The 22,011-nt window shown below is 37.8% G+C and overlaps 1 protein-coding gene across 1 annotated transcript; it reads right to left on the bottom strand.

Moving 5' to 3' along the window:
* Positions 1-180: 180 nt before the first annotated feature.
* LOC5576950 (rab GDP dissociation inhibitor alpha) lies at positions 181-21,610 on the bottom strand. The gene is made up of 3 exons (XM_001662995.2): positions 20,949-21,610; positions 2,229-2,704; positions 181-1,724 (listed from the first exon to the last, which is right to left on the bottom strand). The coding sequence occupies exons 1-3, from the start codon at positions 21,340-21,342 to the stop codon at positions 1,263-1,265; spliced, it is 1,332 nt and encodes a 443-aa protein (XP_001663045.1). The 5' UTR covers positions 21,343-21,610; the 3' UTR covers positions 181-1,262.
* Positions 21,611-22,011: the final 401 nt, after the last annotated feature.

The raw sequence follows: 22,011 nt of genomic DNA, 5'->3' as shown, positions 1-22,011 counted from the left end.
CCAGTTGATGTGATAATTCTAAATGCACCTTCACTCTACCACCACTACTCAATTTAAGTATAATTCTCTCGCGTTCGAGGTTTGGGAATGCTGCTTGTTGCGATGGTTTAGTTCGGTTTCTCTTCTACCAACTGAACTCAACTGATCTGCTTCACTGGGTATTCACGTTTTATGGATTTGGGCTGTTTGGGTAATTCGTTCGAAGAAACGATCCATCGGTTTATTTTTTGGTTGAATTATGTCGCTAGGGACACGATAAGATTTATTTCTTGATTCGCGCGCAAAACATAAATCTTGTGTGATATAAAAACCAAGCAGCAGCAAAACGGAAACGGAAGTAAATGTTCCAAAATACACATGAATTACATTCTCGCTTTAGTTCCTTAAAAAGCCAATTAACATTGCTAGTTTTTTTTTGTTTTATTTTCAATGATTTCCAATAGGTCTTTTTCTGTGTTTTCTTAATTATAATAGTTTACTACCTTTTTCAGTTGAATATACGTGGATAATTTGATTATTCTATTCTTTCTGCATTTTTTGCACACTTTTCGATCGAGCCTTTTAATCTACCTCTTCCAGTAATACAACCTCCTCCTTCATTGTGATCATGCTGTCACAACTAGAGCAATATGGGCATTTTTTTGGAAATTTTCCGCCAAGCATCAGCAGATTTGTGTTTCTAATCGAAATTCTAGCGATCGTCCTGTGAATGTTTCGTGAAAAACATGAACCTGATAGAAAACAATACTCGTTTTGTTTGTTTGTCGACGCCATCCTACTGCTTCTACTTTTATGGGGAAGCTGAACCGAAGCAATAAAGAGTTCCGCATAGAGCATCAGCAGCTGTTGGGCTAAATAATGGGAAGAATCTCGATTCAAAGCCCTCGTCTTCGTCTAATCCCAGGAGATGTACTTCGATGTTCGCATTTCTGTTTTTGTTGTATTGTGAATGAATCTTGTCTTGCTTTTCTGTTAATGCTGATGATTTGATCCGTCTTTCTTTCGTTTTTTGGGTTTTTGGAAAATACCTTACAATAGAGCTTGGGTTTTGTCTGTTTTACACAATTATATTGTTATAAAGTAAATTCTTGATATACTAAAAATAGCAGTAAATATTAATAATGTATCAGATGCAGATTTTTCCCATTATATATTAATCGTAATTAATATTCTTCTGAGAGAAGCTGATTTCCACTGTTACTAGGGAAGAGGGTCACCTAGAGGCATAACTTTCCTTCATTCCACACACCCGCTGCTCACTTTTACTGCTCTTCATCGCCGAGCTCCTGCTTGATCTTGGAGAAGTCAAAGTCCTCGCCAGTGCCGCGCTTGAAGATGTTCAGCACATCCAAACAGGTGGTCTCGAAGTGCGTTGTGGCATCGTACGATTCCGAGATGAACACCTGCGACTGCAATCCGTTGTCGGTCGGTTCGTAGTAATCCGACACGCTAATGAACTTTTGTGCAATCGTTCCCAGCAGGTCTAGACCCGGTTTAATCTCCGCTTCCGGATTGTCGGTCTCCACCGTGGTCGAAACCATACCGATGAACCATCCCTTGGCCGAGACCTGATGTGTGGAACTGATCAGCGACACGTAAATGTCCGACTTGCGGCCGACCTGCTTCTGCGGAATGATGATCTGCGTGGAAAGGGCATCCTTCGTGTTGGCAATCGGATGATCCAGCAGACAAATGCAGCGGATGACCTTTCCCTTGATGCGTACCTAAAAGAGACAAAAAAGAGTAGTAAGACCACTTTACTCTGGCTTATTTTAATCCATTGTTAGTATCATTTTAAACTTTACAATCATTTCTCATATTTAGGTGTTCTGTATGTTTTTGAGGGGCTTTTGCACGGGAGTGTATGTTATATGCTGTTAACCCTCCTTTTCCCACGACTTTGATCGACTATTTCTTTACGAAAAAAGCGTTTTTTTTTATAAAAAAGTACTTAAACAAACAATGTTGCAAATAGTCTAAATTTTTCGAAACCAGTATCAAAAATGTTGGTAGTTTTTCAATAGTTTTACTATTGAAACAGTTTGTTGACTTTTGGATTAATCTGGTGAGTATATAATTATATTCTAGTAACTAGAACCAGTGGAGCTCTGGAGCTACCATGGGAAAGAGAGTGTAAAAAAACTAACAGCCCGTCCTCTCTACAATTCAAATAACGGAGAGTACGGTGCGCTCTGTTACCCTGGGCCTCTTTTCCGCAATATTCTTACCTTATCCGGCACATAGGTGGGATCACAATAGACTTGTTTGCACTTGGCCACTTCCTCGCCGGAGCGAACGCCGACGACCTTACCGCTGGCATCGTACACGATCTCGTCGATCGGTTTGTCCAGCATGTAGGTACCCCCGTAGATGGCGGACAGCCGAGCGAAGCCCTGTGGCAACTCGCCCAAACCGTACATCGGATACAGATAGGGCGACTTGCCGTAGCGGGCCAGCGAGTCCGAGTACAGTTTGATGCGGTTGATCGTCTTCACGGCCGGCTCCACCAGGTAGTCATCGTCGCGGTACAGGGCCAGGGCGTGGCCGACAAAGTCCTGAGTGTTCTTGTCCAGGCCGAAGTGATCGTACAATTCCTGCATGCTCTTGCTCATCGGGTCGAAGTCCTTCCAGGTCTTGGGGTCCTCCTGGATGAAGTCCTGCACGTAGATCAGGAAGTTGCGGAAGCGACGTTTCTCGAACATTCCTGTGGATATGGGAAGACAAATTTGGAATTAATGAACCGGCATAAATGCAATTACGAGTGAATAACATAATCCGTAGACAGTACTTTTCAGACAGAACAAATTCGAGATCCAAGACTTTCCCCGGACGTTAAAAGATTAATTGTCTAATCAGCGTTCCTCCGGATAAAGTTCTCGTAGTAGGTTCGTAAAATCTACTAGAAGCTAAACGATCTCGTTCTGCAAAATCGCAAATATATTGAGATAATGATCAATAATCCGACATTGTAATCATCGTCGAATCTTCAAAAGCAGTGTTTCTGTTCAAAAATAAAAAACTATTCGATTTGTGTTTCGGTTGGAAAATTGAATACATGACATTTTCATGTAAAGTTTCTTGATTTTGGACGAAAAAACTGCTTTTGAAAATTCTCAAATCTATGGCAAATTCTGCCTTCTTGAGCAACCTAATGGATGAGCGTGAGGTGATCGAAAGGTGGAAGGAGCACTATTATGAGCACCTGAACGACCCAAAGGATCATGTCAACGAAAGTGATAGCTACGTACACAAAGGCAATCAGCTTTCATGGTGAGGAAATTTGAGGATGTTAATCAACAGCTCAATACAACAAGGCCGCTGGCAAGCATGATATGAGCATCCTCAATGTGTAACTACTGGTGTTCTTATTATGAGAAACAATACCGGCGCTGCGGCCGAATGCCGTTCAATTTTGGGATCGGAAGAAAATGTTGACGTTTTACTTGCTTTAAGGAAGCCGATGAGTCCTCTACACTTCCACAAGAAAATACTGGGAGTTTGGCTTTGCGAAAGAATTCAACCTGGATTGTGTCTAAGGATAACCACAGGAATTACTCCATAAATTCCACAAGGTATTCCTCCTAGGATTATTTAAAAAAATGAAGAATGTTGTAAGTCCTCCAATAATTTAACCAGTGATTTATTCATCGATTTCCCTGGAATTCCTCCAATTTGCTCTTAGGACATCTTTGGGAATTGAACCAAAAGCCATTGGTAATCATGTGTGTAGTTTGTTGTTACTAAGCTAACGAATGGATTTGAACATTATTTAACAATGCTAAAATGAAAGAAGAGGCCTTCCTTAGAAGAGTCGGCGGCTACAACGCAAAGTCATGCTAAAGGTGTCTCGGTTCGATTCCCGGTCGGTCCAGGATCTTTTCGTAATTGAAATTTCCTTGACTTCCCTGGGCATGTAGTATCATCGTACCTGCTACACGATATACGAATGCGAAAATGGCAACTTTGGCAAAAAAAGGTCTTGGTTAATAACTGTGGAAGTGCTCATTGAACACTAAGCTGAGAAGCAGGCTCTGTCCCAATGGGGACATAATGCCTAGAATAAGAAGAAGAAAGAACAATAGCTTTTAGGGCGAGATCATAAATTATGCCAGAATTATTTCTACAGAGAGGCATCTCTTGGGATTTATTAAGATTTCTTTCTAAATTGTCGTTCAGGATTTTTTTTCCAACCAGGAATTTCTCTAGGGATAGCTTCAAAAATTACTTCATGAATAATAGAAATTATTTTATAAATTTCAAAAGGAAGTCCTCAAAAAAAAATTTAAACTAACACTAACCTTGGAGTTACTGTCGACAGCAAACTACGTCTCCCTCACTACCGCAAAGGCTTTTGCCGCTCTAGGATTCGTTCGTCGCACCACCAATTATTTTAGGATGTATATGCACTTAAGTCGCTCTACTGCTCATTAGTTCGTAGTATTTTAGAATACGCAGTTTGTGTGTGGTCACCGCATCACACGACACAAATCGTCCGGTTGGAGAGAGTCCAGCGAAGTTTTATTCGATATGCTCTTCGTCAACTGCCATGGTCTGATCCCGTAACCCTGCCAGAATACCCAGCCCGCTGTAGACTGATGGATATCGAGACACTTGCTTCCAGACGCAACAATTTACAGCGACTTTTCGTAATCGACCTTTTAAAGGGGAATTTAGATTGTTCATCGCTTCTCGACAATGTTCCATTCTACGCGCCCAATCGCCATTTGCGAGAACGGGACTTGCTACTCATCAGGCGGCATAGAACGTCTTATGGATTCAACAACTCGCTGTCCAAGTGCCTTCGTCTGTTTAATAGTGTTAGTGCTTTGTTCGATATTAATGTGTCTAAGTATGTTTTTAAGAATAGGATTAAGGATTTAGATTAAGAAACAGTCTGTGAGATTACAATAATTCGAGACAGTGACAAATAAAATAAAAAAAAAAAACAAATAAATAAATATAATCCCTAGATAAATCCTGTGGGATTTCCTGAAGAAATTTTTTAAAAAAAACATTCGACGAAATCGCTGAAGAAAATTGTGACGAAATTGTCCTAGGAATAACTGGAATAACAGGAAGACCCACTACAGTAATTGTTGATATGGAACCTTGCAAGAACTCTTCATGATTTTACTTCAGAAATTACTCGAGAAATGTTTGAAAGCACTGCAGGAGTAATCCTTGGATGAAAAGCTGAAAAATCTGCTTGGGAAAATTTCTGAAAAAAACTTCATGAAGATACTCCGTTTGAATTTATTGAGGAATTCCTGGAAGAGTTCTTTGTAGATTAGATTTCCTCAAATAATATCTGAAGATTTGTTTAAGAGAAATTTCTGGGAATCACCCAGTGGAGAACACCTGTAAAAATGAAAAAGCAACTGTGAAGCGCATCTGCAGATATCTTTGTTAGATCTTTTAAAGTAACACCTGAATAATTCAGTAGAAGAATTAGTGAAAAAATATGTGGAAGATATAGATAGACTCTGAAATTGTTTTTAGAATAATCCTTTTGACAATTATTAAAGATACTACTAGCGTTGAAATGTACAAGGATTCCATGGAAAAGTTCTAGCGTAACAGAATTTAGTCTTGAAGTCTTGCTTTAAAATATTAATATAGTGACCAAGAGGCTCCAAAAAGAGACCTGCTTTCAGTCGCGAATTATGCAAGTTTTACAGGCATGTTCATAGAACTAAGTACATTTTTCTTAAAATGATTGATCTCCAAACAATATTAGAACATGTTGAAAAAGGAGAAAATCCATACTCATCGGTAGGGTTCTCTTTTGTCTGCTGCATTCCTCTATGTTCCAAGTTCCAAGTAGAACTTGACCTATTTCTTCAACTCAATCTCCGGAAGAAAATTTCAACAAGTGGGTTTGGAAGGGATAACAATTATCGACTTAGATTATCGACTAATAAAAAACACAGTTTTTGAATCTCAAACTTTTTTACAATTAAAACCATATTGCAGGAAACCTTGTATATGCTCGGCAGATTTGTTCGTCATTCTTTGTAGGCCAAATCATCTGAAATATAGCAGTAAAATGCGCTTATGTGCTAAAAAAGTTTGTGCAAATTTTAACCCCAATCCTATATTATTAGGTTTATGAAATCCACAAAAAAAAAATATTTGATTTTAATATCAGCAATTCAAAGCCTGTCGTGAAACGCGTCAAATTGATTAAAACTTTGAATTGGATTTGGAATTAAATGCTGAGAAAACATTAAAATTATAATACTGGTAATAAAAGCCATATTATTGAATAATGGTAACCATTGCAATACAATTGTCATGTCTTAAGAAAAAAATAACTCATGATATTTCAGAAGTGGCTACCTACAGTTTGTAAATCTATGATATGGGTATAAGAAAACTAGATAAATCTTGTAAGGATAATCCTTCATTAAATAATATCAGTATATTTCATTTTCATTTTCATTTTCATTTTGCAGCGTTTGGTGGGGCAATAAGAGCGCAAGTCAGTCCAAAGCCGGGGGAAGGGATAGGTAATGGCCGTAATAGTCTATGCGGACCACTTGAACACCATCGGAAAGGATAAGAAGGGTTGGGGTAGGGTATAGGGAATGGAGAAGACTTGACACAGTAATGCGATTAATGCTGCAAAATGTAAATGTGCTGAAAGCAATTAAATTTGAGTTTTGAAGTTAGATTTGACTTATTAAAATTCCAAATAGATCGGCCATTGTACAAGTAAGAAAGAATATGCTGATCGCTTTCTAGAAATTTTATAAACAACACAATAATAACAATATGAGGGCTGCTGATGGCACAATGCGACGCTTTAGGAGATTTTGATACTGATTGAACATTACTATACAGAGCGCAATTCAATCGATGGTGATAACTTTACAAACTTTATCTGTTTTTGCACTGATTGACGATGCTGATTTATATAAAAATATTCGATATTATTAGTTCATTTGTTTGTGTGATCTATGAGTTATTAATGGAAAAAATTTACATACCCTTGGTGATAATACTTCCCTGACCAGAAATATTCTATTTGGAGCATCCTTTTCGAAGCTATTCTATACAGGTATCCATGTACTGCTTTCAATCCTGAAATTATTCTTATTGTGCATGCTCATGCATTATATTAGTGATGCTCATAATCATGCAACAGATAAGAAGGAGAGAAAAAGAGAATATAGAAACAGTGATTAATAATGAGTTAATTATGTAGTTTTGTTAGAATTATAAACAATTAAACAGTAGTAATGAATAGCTTTTAAAATGACTTTGCAGCATAGCTGAGCCTTTCGGATCGTAAGACCGATGTATAAAAATAATTTGTTTCGAAATTGTCCGCGTGGTTTTCTAGTGCCCCTATTAGATAAGAATCAATCATAGACGTACATACCGAATGCTCGCCATGACCCTATGACCAACATTTGTATATGTATAGCCTTAGCTGATGTGGCTTTTCTAATAGGTAGTTCCTTCACTCATTGATTGTCTTCAAACCCTTGTCAAGTATAGAAAATTGATTTTATTTCATTTATTACTATATTGAATCTACATTGTACTTATCAAGTATTAGGTATTATTTTATATGTTTATCACTATTGTTATTATCAAGGCCAAAATTCCCAGTGAGTGAAGAATTTTATAGTACTAGAACACCATAGAAGATCGCTAAACCTTACCTAATCATCGAACGGCTTTTTGTTCTATTATTTTAGGTAGATGCTATTGATCTCCCTTTGCTCCTATCCGCAACCCGGTGCACGCGCCCTGTTGGTTTTCGAAAACCTCGTAGAAGATTACAAACCGTCAATGGCATTCCCAATTACTACCCCACATTGCACATTCAAGGGTCTAATTGTGCTCCTAACCCACCCTCAGTTCGTAATCTTCTCGCCAGTTTGAAATTATATTTTCCCGAAGTGAAAGTAATTTTGATGAGTGATAGCCTAGTGCAGCCCAACTGCATAGTACAGTAGTTTAACCAGAATTTTTAGGTCAGAAGATAAAATCTAAATTTTGTAATAAAAAGGTTGCCATTGCTTTGAAATTCGCCCAACATCTAATCAAAACTACTAACAACAGCGATCAATTATCAAAATTCATCGCTCCCTGGAAAATATAATCCCAAGCCCAGGGAAATAATATCAGTATATTCCAACAAAAATTTGAAATCCAACATCCAAATCAGCGGAGAATGTCGGTTTCTTTTCAAAACCAAAATTGTAAGATTGTAGCCTCTCAACAACACGAAGCCAAAGTGTCTCAGAAATCATTCATTCGTCAAATCGTAAGAAGAGGCGAAAGGCACACCCGAAATGTTGCCGCTCACACACATTGCTGGAACAACTCAGCTGATGTGCGGTCATGCAAAGCGAAAGAGGCCATCGTGTTTCGGAACGAAGAGTATGTCATTAGATTCAATAAGCAGTAGTTACGAGAAGTATGTAAGCAGTCACACTTCTCCACCGCCAGTTCAATCAAGCGCACAATCAATAATTCGGATGTTGTAACCTTAGCGCGTTTTGCTTCAGCTTTCCATTTCTTCTCCGGGGCTCGTGCTTACCAGTTTGACACTTCGGCCCACGCGGAATCGGAAGGTGCATGAGCCTCTACCTACTGCCTTATTTCTCCTCAAAGAAGAAAGCTCATTGGACTTGAAAACAATGCGAAAAAAATTGCACTCTTTTCTTTGCGTTTCCGTTTTCTATCCATTCGCGTAACAATCGCACAAAGAAAATCAGATTGAGTAACGAAAGGATTGGATGAACATAGAAAGTCCAATATTGCAATGCATTTGCATTTTAATAATTTATTCGCTTATAGAATCATAATCTTGTTTCAGAAGTTGCATTCGATCGGCATGAATCATTTCGCTATAATTCTGATAACATTATGTGATTTTGCTTATCTTCCCGTGCTTGAGCAGGGAATGGAGCTCATATATGATAACTCAATATGAAAATGAACAGAACAATAACAAATTTTTATAGCACTACATATATCAAATCGAAACATTATTTAATTGTTTGAGATTTTTATCATAAACATCGAAGTAAGTACCATCAGTGCACCAAATTCCGCTCATTTAACTTCAAATGTGTTCAAATGTTTACTATACAATAACTATTGTATTGATCAATACTATTTCAATGTCACAATGTAGCTCCAAGTATAGGTAATCAGCGGCAAAATAAAAAGAATTTGAAGAACTTCAATAAAAAAATATTTTATTGCAATTGTTAGTGCATCTAAGTGTTCCTATTTCCGCTCACGGTAAACAGATTTTGTGACGAACTTACTAAAAAATGCATTATTTTGATTTTCGTTATTTATAATATGTTTATAGTCAAACCATAGCTACTACTGCAATTAACAAGGCTGTATACTAAAATCGACATTTCTTCAAAATTATGTTTATTTTTTTTTGCATGAGCGGTTATTGGAATTGGAACACACAAAAATACATAGTGACCCAATAACCACTCACGAGGTCTTGTGTAGTTTTCAATATATAGAATTATTTTACCAAATTAAAATAATGTCAGATGACTTCATTGGAAACTTGTTAGTGTTGCTAGAATATATCCGTGCGGAAAATGTTGGTTTTTGACACGAAAAATCAATTTTTACATTAGTGAGCGGAAAAAGGGGCGTGAGCGGATACTGGTGCACTGATGGTAATCTATTATTTTTATGTTATATTAGTGCGAGTCGCACCAAATTAATCATTAAAATAAAATAAAAATGAATGAATTTTGAGTGATTCCAAAAATAAGATCAAAATAAGTAATCATTGTGCTGTTTAAGGGGGCAGGATCCGTCATTGATTTCGGAATTTTCAAAAGCAGATTTTTCGTTAAGAACCATGAAAATGTACAGGAAAGTGTGTTCACTGTATTCAGTTCTCCAACCGAAACACAGTGAACACATTTTCATCGAATAATTTTTAGTTTTGAACTGAAAAACTGCTTTTGAAGTTTCCATGATGACGATGACGTAGCGTTGATCGTTAAATTAGAAAACGAATTCAAAATGGGGATGTCTTTTTGTAATCTTTATGATTGAATCTATTTGAGGAAATATCAAAATTTAGTCCTCCAATATTCAACCATGCCATTAGACAGAATATCGTTACAGTTTTTTTGTAGCTGAAAATTTATAACCCAACCTTATAAATTGTGTTCCCTTAGTGGACAGCGATAATAAATACAAACATATGAGTTTTCGTAGTTTTCATATTTTTCCCACAAAACCAAGATAAAAAGCTTTCAGATGATGTAAAAATAATGACACTAGCGTTATTTTTCGATTTTATACGAATTTTTGTTCTTAGCTATGCGGCTATTGGTACATCGACCCTACCCCAGAGCAAGTGAGATTCTCACTTGCTCTGACGTAAGTGGGATTTTAAGGTATAGCTCATTTGTAGTAATATGCTCATATAACATTATAGGGGAATGCAATGCCCTATATCCTTTTTTTTTTGTATAAATAAAAGAGCGCTTTACCAACTAAGCTACCGAGCCTTTTTTTTTTCTTTTTTTTTAGTTTATTAACTTTTTTTGGTAGTTTAAAATCCCAATAATTTTACAACGAATAAATGTGTAAGCTTTACAACAATGAACTGAATGAACTGAAGTGAATTAAATCAAATTGTTATTTCATCATTTTTAGGTGAGGAAATTGAGAATGAGGGTAAGATCGACACCCTGTTGCGGTAAAACCGACACATGCACTTTGTGAATCACATCATCATCACATTGCATATTCAAAATAATGCTTTAAACATAACTTTCGACATTTATGATCCCTTCCTCTAAAGAATTACGTAAATTATTGAGGTGGGGCCAAAGATCCACTAAATATATGTAAAAACTTCAAATGTCCCATGCTAAGATTATAAAGTTGGGGTGAATACACCAGGATATTATTAATTTGTGTTCATGAAATGTTTATGAAGATGAAGTTGCGGCAAATAATTGGTTGTGAAAATAAATACTGTTGTATTTTAACAAAACAGAGAAGTGTAATTATTTTTAGATAATAAAAACGGTCGAACCATATGGTTTGTATATAAACAAGATTAATTTATGTGAAAACATTTCAAATTCTATTAATTCTTCAATTTTAAACGAGAAAAATGTCTTCAAGCTTTATCAAATAAGTTGATACGTGATGACATATATTTTTTTTAGTACTTAATGATAGCTTGTGGCAAGTCATATAGTCTCATATTTTACATGTTAACAAGATCGCCATCCGTGAAGTTCACTGGAATTCGAAAATAAAGACTCACATAAACTACAGAGGTAGTCTTCCGACAAGAAAGATTCCCTGAAGTTAGATTATGAAGCGAAGAAAGGTGTCAATTTTACCCCAAATGAAAGTGTCGATCTTACCCCGAGTGGACATTTATTGTTCAATAGCATTTTCAGCTGTCGAAAAACCAAACATTAAATTCTCCTTCATGTTGTATCAACGTAATAATAGTAAATGATGATGTAAACGCAGAATAAATAATGACATTTCAAAAATTTCACATGCGAAATAGTTAAAGAATAACAGCGAAATATTGCAACTACTGTTGCTTCTATGTTATCCATGTTGGCATGCTGTAACTTCGTTTCCATATGAGCAATCGGCATGAAAATTTGGCAGTGAACTACAAATGTACTCAACTTCATTAGCACAAGATTTTAAAATTTTCACACTACCGGCTAAAAAGTTAAGCACCAGGTGAAATCGCTCAAAATAATAGTAGTTTTAATAATTTAAATATCTGTTGTACACACTTAATTCAGAATGCCGAAACTCGGCTAATTTTAACCGAGATCCGCACAGCCGAGTAGTCGGCAAACAAATTTCCTGGGATCTCAGCAAATAAAAGCCGAGTATCAGTAAATCGTGCTTCGTTGCTAAGCAACCGGACAATTTGAGAGCTGAGTCTCGGATAAAATCGGGAAACCGAGATTCGCACAGCCGAGCTCGTGAAAAAATCTAAGTGTGTATTTTGAGTTTTTGAATTTTTCTTTATTCATCGTTTCAACTATATTCACCCAAGCTATGAATTGTCGCTGAACAAAAATTTACGAAAGAAAAAATACAATTATTTTGAGCGATTTCACCTGGTGCTTAACTTTTTAGCCGGTAGTGTGAAAATTTTAAAATCTTGTGATAATGTAATTGAGTACATTTTGTAGATCACTGTCAAAATTTCATGCAAATTTCTCATATGGAAATAAAGTTACAGCATGCCAAAGTTGAGCATTTTGTATGAAAATCGGGTTTCACTACTATTATTCTGAACACAACTGTACCTCCTAGAATAAGTCTTTATAGAGATTTGCTAAAAATATGACAAAGTCACTAAAAAGTGCCTCAGTATCCGTCCCTTGATTCAGAAATTCAGTTCAATATTTTATGAAACAACGTAATTCTTAACTACCAATCTTATGAAGAGGGTGTTTCATTCAAGATAAAGCTACCAATGTGTCATCACAACAGTCAAAAAAGCATGGCCTCATCACTCGGCACTTTCCTTTTAGAGTACCTACTTCGGCACTTCATCCATCTGAGTCCTCTTTGCACTCTCTCTATTCACCGCTCGCTCTTTTCTTTTGCACGCCAAAAACTGTTCTCAAGGACCGTGTCAAAAACATTCCATGAGTAATATTAGTTAAGACGACGAACTGTTTTGAATGATGTTGCTTGACTTTTGCAATGAAAGAACATTAAGCTACCTTCATACATGCAATTTCTGTGCGCACTTCCAGAACATTTTGCATAACAAACATGAAAGGGTGAAGTTTTTCGAGAGTGTTCCCGTGTGACGGCTGGAGTCTTTTTTGCCGACGACCGACGGGACGGTTGATTAGCTAGCTCAGGGGTTTTAAGACTATTGTGCTCGTGGAGCAGTTTTTAAATTTATGTGATTCTATAAATTCCCCGGAAAACAGTTTCTCAAAATTTCATGCGCCAGGATCTTATTTCTCAGACTGCATCATTCCCTCGAAAACCAGTCCCCAGAGTGTACCATACCTCAGAAAACTATATACATCCAAATTAAACAATTGGGTTGTTTAGTGAAGAAAAGTTCAGCTTTTGTAGCTTGATCGAGTTTTTCCAGGCCCCTGACAACCATATATCGATACACTGTGTTCTTCGTGGCCAGGATGTCCCGGGCGATAAGTGAATATCGCCCACTGTCACTTGTAAGAACTGTGAAAACAAAGACCATTGTTTTGTTTAATTGTTTGTTATGGTTTGATTATCAGTTTTTGATATTGTTAAATCAGCTAATAATGTGCCAAAAAGTTGAAGCACATGCAATATTTCGATAGTTTTGGAAGGAGAGAAAACATTGAAAGGCATCCTGCAAGCCTCCAAGCAAGCAATCAGTTATTTTATTGCGACATTTGCTCGATTACGGATCATAAACATTAAACAAAACTTCGCATCCTGATTGCACTCTCGATTCAATTTACCCGAAAATGGGTAAACAAATGGAGATGTTGACTACGCTAGAAGTCATCCCGTGCCATGGGCCTGAGTTTTTCACATTGTTCTAAGTATGACGCTATTTATTGCACTCCAATATATTAATGTTGATAATATAAATGGATAAAAGATTTCAATTCGTCGACTCAATGATACTTCAATTTACATGACAGCTCGTCCCGAATTAAACTTTGTCAAGGGGTGATTCAAAAGTGATTTCCATACTAATTTCAAACATGTTTTATGTTCCAAGCCACGGAAAATTGTGAAACTTAGGTAGTTTGTTCACTTTTCAACGTAGATTCAGAATATGTAAGAAACTGGATACCCCTAAACAAGCAAATTATTATGAATATCAATAAGGTCGTGGGTTCAAATCCCACCAGTCGAGGATCTTTTCGGGTTGGAAATTTTCTCGACTTCCCAGAGCATAGAGTATCTTCGTACCTGCCACACGATATACGCATCCAAAAATGGTCATTGGCATAGTAAGCTCTCAGTTAATAACTGTGGAAGTGCTCATAAGAACACTAAGCTGAGAAGCAGGCTCTGTCCCAGTGGGGACGTAACGCCAGAAAGAAGAAGAAGATCAATAAGGAGCTTCATAACAAATAAAGCGCATATTTTGAACTCGAACTTCTTTGAGCAAATGGACTATCGCGGTTATTTTTATAAGTACTGAAATGCGAACTAAATTTTACGAAATCAACTCGAGCCAATGTTTTCATCGGATTTTCGAAACAAATTTCAGTATTGTACAATGAAAGATTCCAGTTAACAGCCAGACATCGCCCGCGTCGGACGTACTTATTGCCTCTTGCTTTCGTTCGCAGTTCGTAAAAAATGGCCGGTGCGCGGAAAAACACTTTAGTGATCGATTTCAGTGTTCTCCCAGTTCGCCCAGATGTGACAAAAGTGCAGCAGTTCTTGGAGCATGAAATAAGGCTCCAATATACGGACATTAGGAGCATACAGTTACACCACTCTCGTAACTGTGTGCTCATAGAGATGAAAACGAAGGAGATCGTCGCACGCTACCAATCTGACCATAATTGGAAGCGGTCAATGCTGTGTAATAACACAAAATTTAGGATTCCGGTCTATGCGGATTGTGACGCAGTGACGGCCCGGGTTCACGACCTCCCACCGTCTATGAGTCACGCAATCGTCGCCGACCACATGCTTAAGTATGGAGAGGTTATCTCCATTAGGAATGAGAAGTGGAAGCACTACTTTCCGGGCATTTCTAACGGAGTGCGAGTCCTTAGAATGAATCTATTAAGGCAAATCCCATCGTTTATTACTATTGAAAACGAGATCACTATGATTTCGTACATCGACCAGCCTAAATCATGCCAACGATGTACCGGACCGTATCACCCTGGCACAAAATGTCCAGATTCAACTGTCGCACCTGCTGAAAAATCGTCAGAAATATCAGCAGCATCAAAATCATCCGACGAGTTGTTTGATCAAAATGACTTCCCACCGATAAACAACGATCGGCAAAAATCTCCATCTCCCGTTCGTGAAGAAGCGGAGCAACAGAACAACGACGACGACTGGACTGATGATGACAATGCATCGAACTCTTCCACTGAGCACAATGGGGCTACAAACAAGCGACGGCGATCGAGGCGGGTTAACCAAAAGAGTGGAATAAAAAAGACTTGCTCTGATCAGTGTTCCCCAAACACGGATCGCACGGAAATCGATGTATCAACAAATGATACAAAATGTTTATCGAAAAATAAAATTGTAGAGGGGGAACAATTGTTCTATGCATAATAGAAAATGAGTATCGGCTCTGTAAAGCTGAGCCTTTAAATAAACGATTTGAAAAAAAATGAAAGATTCCCAATGCTGTTTCGTAAGCAAAAACATTGTGGATTCATTTCTTTTGCCGAAGTTTTAACGAAAGAGAAGCTGAATGAAAAGAAATTGATTAATAAGTGCTTCCGTTACCATCGCTAGTTTAACCAGGGACAGTGTACCAGTTATGGCTATAGTGGTTTCCTATTTGGCCATATGTGTTTTTTCGAAAACTTTCACATTTTGAATATTTTTGAATGTATTATTCTTTCACCACTGGACTATCGCAGAAGTTTTTACAAATGCGGAAATGCTAATAAAAGTGCGCGATTACATCAAATCGAGTCGGTGTCTTCAGCGGTGTTATTCCTGGAAGTCCAAACAAAAACCCCGCTGAAGACACCGAAATTATTCGATGCAATATCCCGCACTTTTATTCACATTTTCGCACTTACGAAGCCGCACTTCGTAGGCCAGTAGTGAAAGAAATACTCAATAACATCAAGATTCATTTGATATCAAACTACCAAAGCACACAGAATGATTTAAAAAATTGAAAATAATTAAATTATCATGTATGGCGAAATAGGGAACCATAACTGGTACACCTACCCTTTATGGGTAAATGTGGGGGACGGCCTAAGCAAAGGTGAAGGAATCGGTCCTAAGTCAATTAAACCCTTATAAAGCAACAGTGCCGATAAACATTTAAAGACCATTTAGCATAACTGGGGTTCCACAATAGCCATGATCCTTCTTTTCAAATAGGCTGTTCTTCATGTAATGTCAAGTGTCCATTATTCCCCATAATAAAGAGTCAATCAATCAATCAAGTGATCATTAAGTCAAATCTCGATTACTTTTTCAAATCGACGTAAGTAACTTTCATTCGGTTTTGAGAAAATTAATTAAGAAGAATCACAACCTTTCTTCTAAAACTGTTTTAAAATGAATCCTCTTTTTTAAATTTTTTTACCGTGTATATCGCTTACATTTTGCATGCAATCAGCTCGCGTTAAAACACATTTCCCACAAAAAATGTATGAGAAAATGATAAGCCGTTTCAATCAGTTACTTACGACGTTTTTGTACCAGTGTAAAATCGACTCAAGTAGTGTTTTGTTTTGATTCGTGGTTAAGTCACTTTGTCTCCCTTACAATAGAGCGGCGAAAGTAGCGGTTAGGTTGCGAAAGTGGAGAATCTTACTTTCGTCGTTTTGTAAATCCGGAAATTAAACGTGCTAAAAGTGAAAAATCGAGTTTGTTTAAAGCGGAACGTGTAGAATTCCGTCTGCGAAACACGTAGGATTGATAAAGTAAGTTTGTTAACTTTTCTGACTTGAGACTGTTTGAATAAGTCTTCGAGAAATGGTCCTTGGTCAGTTAATAAATTATGTCAAATTTCTACCTCAAATGACCTAAAGTCGTTTATCATAATGTCAACCAAGTTAACTCTCCGAACTAATAATAGCATTTGCGCAAAAACTGGACAGTTGCATATCAGGTTACATAAAGTTTCATAATCGGAGTCACAACTATCACACACTAATGAGTCAGCACGCTGAATATTTGCCATGTGATAGTTGAGTCGGCAGTGGCTTGTCAACGCTCTGACCAAGAGACTGCAATTCTACTTTGACAGATTTTTTAAATACTTCGCTACCTTTGGAGATGACTCAGTAACGTACAATGTTGATTGACGACACGACTCCAAACTATTCCAATATTGCTTGTGCTGAGTTGCCGCCCAAGAATTTATCTGGAGTTTCACGCAGCACTTCGAAATTGGAAGAAATGGCTCAGGGCCAATGAAGTCATGCGATGCTCAAGCTAATCACCCAATTCATTTCCAGCGATGGAAGAATGACCAGGTACCCATACAAGGTTTACAGAGATGACTGTATTCAGTTCCTTAATTTGAGTTCGACATGCGATAACAAGCTTCGACCTTGAGTTGGCCGAAGCAAGAGCTTTTATAGCAGCCTGACTATCTGAACAGAAGTACAGTTAAACCTCCATGAGTCGATGTTCCATGACTCGAAAACGAAATTTCATGGTTACTATGATGGTCCCTCAAAACAGCTTTCCTAATTATTTCTGCTCCATGACTCGATGGTCCCTTCAGTATCGACTTATGGAGGTTTCACTGTATATGACTTTACCAATAACGCGCCGTTGAAGTGCCGTTTGCATTCCACACATAAGAGCAAATATTTCCGCCTGAAAAACGGTGCAGTTTCTACCAAGTAAAACTGATTCAGCCTTAGCTCACGAGAATATACACCAGCACCAGCTCTACCTTCAAGAAAGAAGCCATCAGTGTAACATACTATATTGTTTGATATACTTCTTTCCAAATAGCCAGACATCCACTCTTCCCGTGAAGGGCATTGTGTGGTAAATGTCCTATAAGGAAAGTGACAAGCAATTGTGAGATCACTTGGAGCAAGGACAATTTTGTCCCAATTCACCAAAAGTGGAAACAACGAAGTGTGTGTAGATCTGCGATTCACTGGATTTTTCTCCAGTAGATCCAGTACCCATAAACGGTAAGAGCAATAAAGTGCTTCTTGTTTAAGATGTATGTGTAGTGTCGCAACGTCGTAAAAGGGCCTCGAGCGCTGCTGTGGGAGTTGTAGAGAACGCACCAGACATCGCCATCAAGCTCATCCTTTCGAAATAGCCCAATTTTGATTGGATTATTCTCACTTCGCCCTTTTGCCACCACACAAGACATCCATATGCCAATATTGATCGAACAACTGTTGTGTAATACTTGGGTTTGAGGCCCCAGGTTTTACCAAAGGTTCACCGGCATTAACCGAAGGTCATGCAAGCTTTTTTGACTCTGAAATCAATATGAGGTGTCCAAGAAAGTTTGGAATCTAGAACGACTCCGGCATACTTTACTTGATCAGTTACATCAATCTCAGTGCCAAAAAGACGTAAAGGTCGAATTCCATCGCGGTTTCGTGTTTCCGTAAAAAGAACAATACTCGATTACTTTTTCAAATCGGCGTAAGTCACTTTCATACGGTTTTGAGAAAACTAATTAAGAAAACTCACATCCTATCTTCTAAAACTGTTTTAAAATTAATCAACTTTTTAACATTTTTTCACTGTGTACATCACTTAAACTTTGCATACAATCAGCTTGCATTCAAAAACTAGGTAGTTTATATTACTTCCCACAAAAACTTTATTGCAAAATGATAAGCCGTTTTATTCAGTTACTTGCGACGTTTTTGTACCAGTGTAAAATCGACTCAAGTAGCGTTTTGTTTTGATTCGTGGTTAAGTCACTTCGTCTCTCCATACAACGGAGCGGTGAAAGTAGCGGTTAGGTTGCGAAAAGTTGAAAATCTTACTTACGCCGTTTTGTAAATCTGGAATTAAACGTTCTAAAAGTTAAAAATCGAGTTGGTTTAGAGAATAGATGTTTTATTCGGGTTAACCGAAAGGCCATATTGACGACACCAACTTTCGACTACCGGAAGAGTGAGTCGCATGTCCACGAGAAACTTTGAGCGAATCCAACTTTCGAACGAGACGAAGAATGAGATAATCGGCGAGAGAGTAAAATGTCCTATTAGGCATTTCACGGCGAAATACTCTCTCTTTCACTCTTCAAGAAATCTTGAATACAATGGTGCCAGTACTTGTCAACTTTGACAGATACTAGCACCTTTGTTTTCTGATTTCCCGAAGGAGGGAAAGAGAGCGATTTTCCAATGACGTCACCATGCAATGGGCAATATACAGCTAAACGTTTCCCTTCTGTTGCTACATAGAACATGTGGACAATGGGAAAATGGCGATGCCGTGGCATTGAATGAATCACAATAAAGCACAGCTGGTGTCTCCGATTATCACACCACAACAAAATAAGCACTTCAACTTGAATGATTGCACACGTGGATGCAAAATGCAATTAAACAAGTTTGCTGTGTGCGCAAACTAAAATGTCCGATGATACTATAACTGAAACAAAATGACCAAAGTGAATGTCAAATGTAACAATATTGTTGAAACAAAACGACCCCGATTCATCCTACGTACATATTTTTAATGAAAACATCCTATCTGATGTTTTTGAATATTCAACTGTAATTTACCAATAAACTATTAAAATGTCCATCCTTACGTTTAATTCTATTACACTGCTTCCCTCTGAAGGCAACACAGTGGAGAAAAATGTTTCAGTTTGAAGCCTGATTCGCTGCTGACAAGTAATTTCTCGGCCTATCTTGATGCATGGGAAATTTCTGCAAGGAATCGATCAAGAATGCGCTTTTTTTCTGATCGCAGTACGCAGTTGAAAAGAACTGTCACTTCAAATGGGAGTCGCTGTAGAAAATTTCTGCAAGGAATCGGCGAGAAATTTCTTTAGCGATTCCTTTTCAGTAGCAAATCAGGCTTGATACAGTTTCAAAATATGTTTTCACAACCTTCAAGCTCGTTTTTCTCAAAATGTGTGAATTGTTAGGTAGGTACTTTTGAAAAGTAAAGCGAGATTTCCATAGGGAAAAAATGCAAATGGGGTAATTTTTTTGAAATTTTTTCGAAATAAGATTTTTTCATGGATTTTCAATAGGAAATTGATTGTTAATCAAAAGTGTTAATATTGAAACAGTTTATTTGACTGTTGGATATTCTGATAAGTGTGGAATCATATTCTTATATCTATTGTATAGTATTCATCTGATTCGGTTTGTCTCAAGTTTGTAGAATATCAATGGAGCTCTTTAGTTTCCATGGAAAAATAAAATAAAAATAATTTCCGTAAGTTACACGAATAATAAAAAAAAATCCAGAAAAAAATGTTAGTTTTTGAAGTACCGTAAAATTACATTTTTTTATTGTCAAAAATCGGTAATCAGAAGAGGCTTTAAGAAAATAGTAAAAATAGACGACGTTTTAAAATCAAAATTCATAAATTTGCAAAAATAAATCCATTACTGCTCAAAACGTGCTTAAATTGATTCTAAATAACGTAAAATATTTAGATCGAATTCCCTTGAAACCTTCTAAGATTCTAAAATGTTTCGCCAGGTAAAGATAAATTGAAACTAAGGCCGCACGGGACGTCATCATAATCACACTATCCATTTGAAGAAGCAAATCTCAAGAACCACCCCATACATCGATGCGAAAAATGTATCACTATGATTCTGTATATGTAGTGCACAACCTAATACATTTTCAGCTTCATCAGTTCACTAAAACTCGAGATTTGCTTCCACAAAGTTTTGATGATAATTGTTAGAGTGAGACAAAAGATAGGGAAAATAACACGGTCTCCCGTGTCCCCCTAACACTCAAATTTTTGAGAGCGCAAATTTAGAAAACCAACCGACCAAACCCTTACCAAGATTTGTAATCTTGATTATTTTAGGTTTAAAACACATTTTGCTAATTTTCAATCAAAAATTGAGACACTAAAGTGTATCGGTCGATATTTTTCGGAAGTGTTGCACAGCACCAAGTGCTCCGGGGAGCGCGATCTGAAAACCTCTGCACTAGCTGAATGACGATGATTTACAACAATGGAGAGAAGGAGAAAAATTTCGCCCCATGAACCGCGACTGACATATAATTGCGAATTTTCTAGAGGTGGTGATTCCACTTGGACAATGACGGACACTTACCCATCAAATCAGAAGCAAGGGCCTCCTTCTGGTCGACCGGAACCTTAGCAATCTTGCCCCCCTTGTAGACGTAACTGCCCTCGACCGACTTGAACTCCAGATAACGGGTCACGCCCGTGTGGATCAGCAACTTGACTAGCAGCCCATTTGCCATCAGGAACTTCGGAATCAAATCGACGTTCCAGTCGCGGCCCCGGCCATACTTTCCCTCCGGCAGCTGGACCCCGAAACGAGAAAACAGATCCTCCAGCGGGGTAATCGAAGCGGATTCCCCTCCGTAATACTTGTTCCGGTCGATATGCAGAACTTTCTTTCCCGAAACGGACAACATTCCGCTCAGGATGCACTCCTTCAATCCAGTGCCGAGGACAATGGCGTCATACTCCTCATCCATGGTTTTTTAGCTTTTAGTTTTCTGCTTTTCACCGACGAAAACTTCTCCGATTGCACTTCCGACCACCTTCACGAGTAACTTTCCAGACTTTTCACACTTGCACACTCCGGAAAGGTTCGAAAGATATTGGATTTTTTCACTTTTGCCCGTTTCCTTTCCACGAATGCAGCAACCAACTTCTTTTTCACCAGCGGAGTGAAAATCGACTTCCTATCACTTGGCCGACAAGAAAATATTTGACACATCCACCCAGCAAAAGTCGAACGAGAGAGCTGCTGGAGAAGAAAAATGGGCGAAAAAAGGGAACAAGAATGATGTGTGCGTTTTCGAAGCGTTTGCTTTGTGGCGATGGAGCGATGACAGATACGTCAAAAAAGGGAAATACGAGGGGTGACGCAAGCCATGCAAGCGTTTGCGATACACGCTATAAGCCATTTTATGAGACGTTTCAAATCATATGGTTTCCGTTTGTTTACCAGCTTTGAAAGTTTCTGGCGGGCCGATTTATTTACGTTTCTTCTAGCGCTACATTTGGAAGGAGCATATTCAACAATGGCGCTGGTGGCAATGCAACAAAGTTTTTAATATTCGCATGTAAAATGTAAATCAGTAGGCAGGGAAGATGCTTTTCATCTACGTTACCTGTAATACATGTAAACCGGGTAGAAA

The sequence above is a fragment of the Aedes aegypti genome, chromosome 2 (assembly GCF_002204515.2).
Source record: "Aedes aegypti strain LVP_AGWG chromosome 2, AaegL5.0 Primary Assembly, whole genome shotgun sequence".
NCBI classification, from domain to species: Eukaryota; Metazoa; Arthropoda; class Insecta; order Diptera; family Culicidae; genus Aedes; species Aedes aegypti.
The sequence above is the reverse complement of the archived record's forward strand: the minus strand, read 5'-3'. Positions and strand labels throughout refer to the sequence as shown.

Bases quoted from the DNA above. Each gene is read 5' to 3' on its own strand.
- LOC5576950 (XM_001662995.2), bottom strand. From the start codon at position 21,342: ATGGATGAGGAGTATGACGCCATTGTCCTCGGCACTGGATTGAAGGAG. The intron at 2,705-20,948 runs GTAAGTGTCCGT...CCATATCCACAG, and splicing joins CCTTGCTTCTGATTTGATGG to GAATGTTCGAGAAACGTCGC. The intron at 1,725-2,228 runs GTAAGAATATTG...TGTCTCTTTTAG, and splicing joins CCACCTATGTGCCGGATAAG to GTACGCATCAAGGGAAAGGT.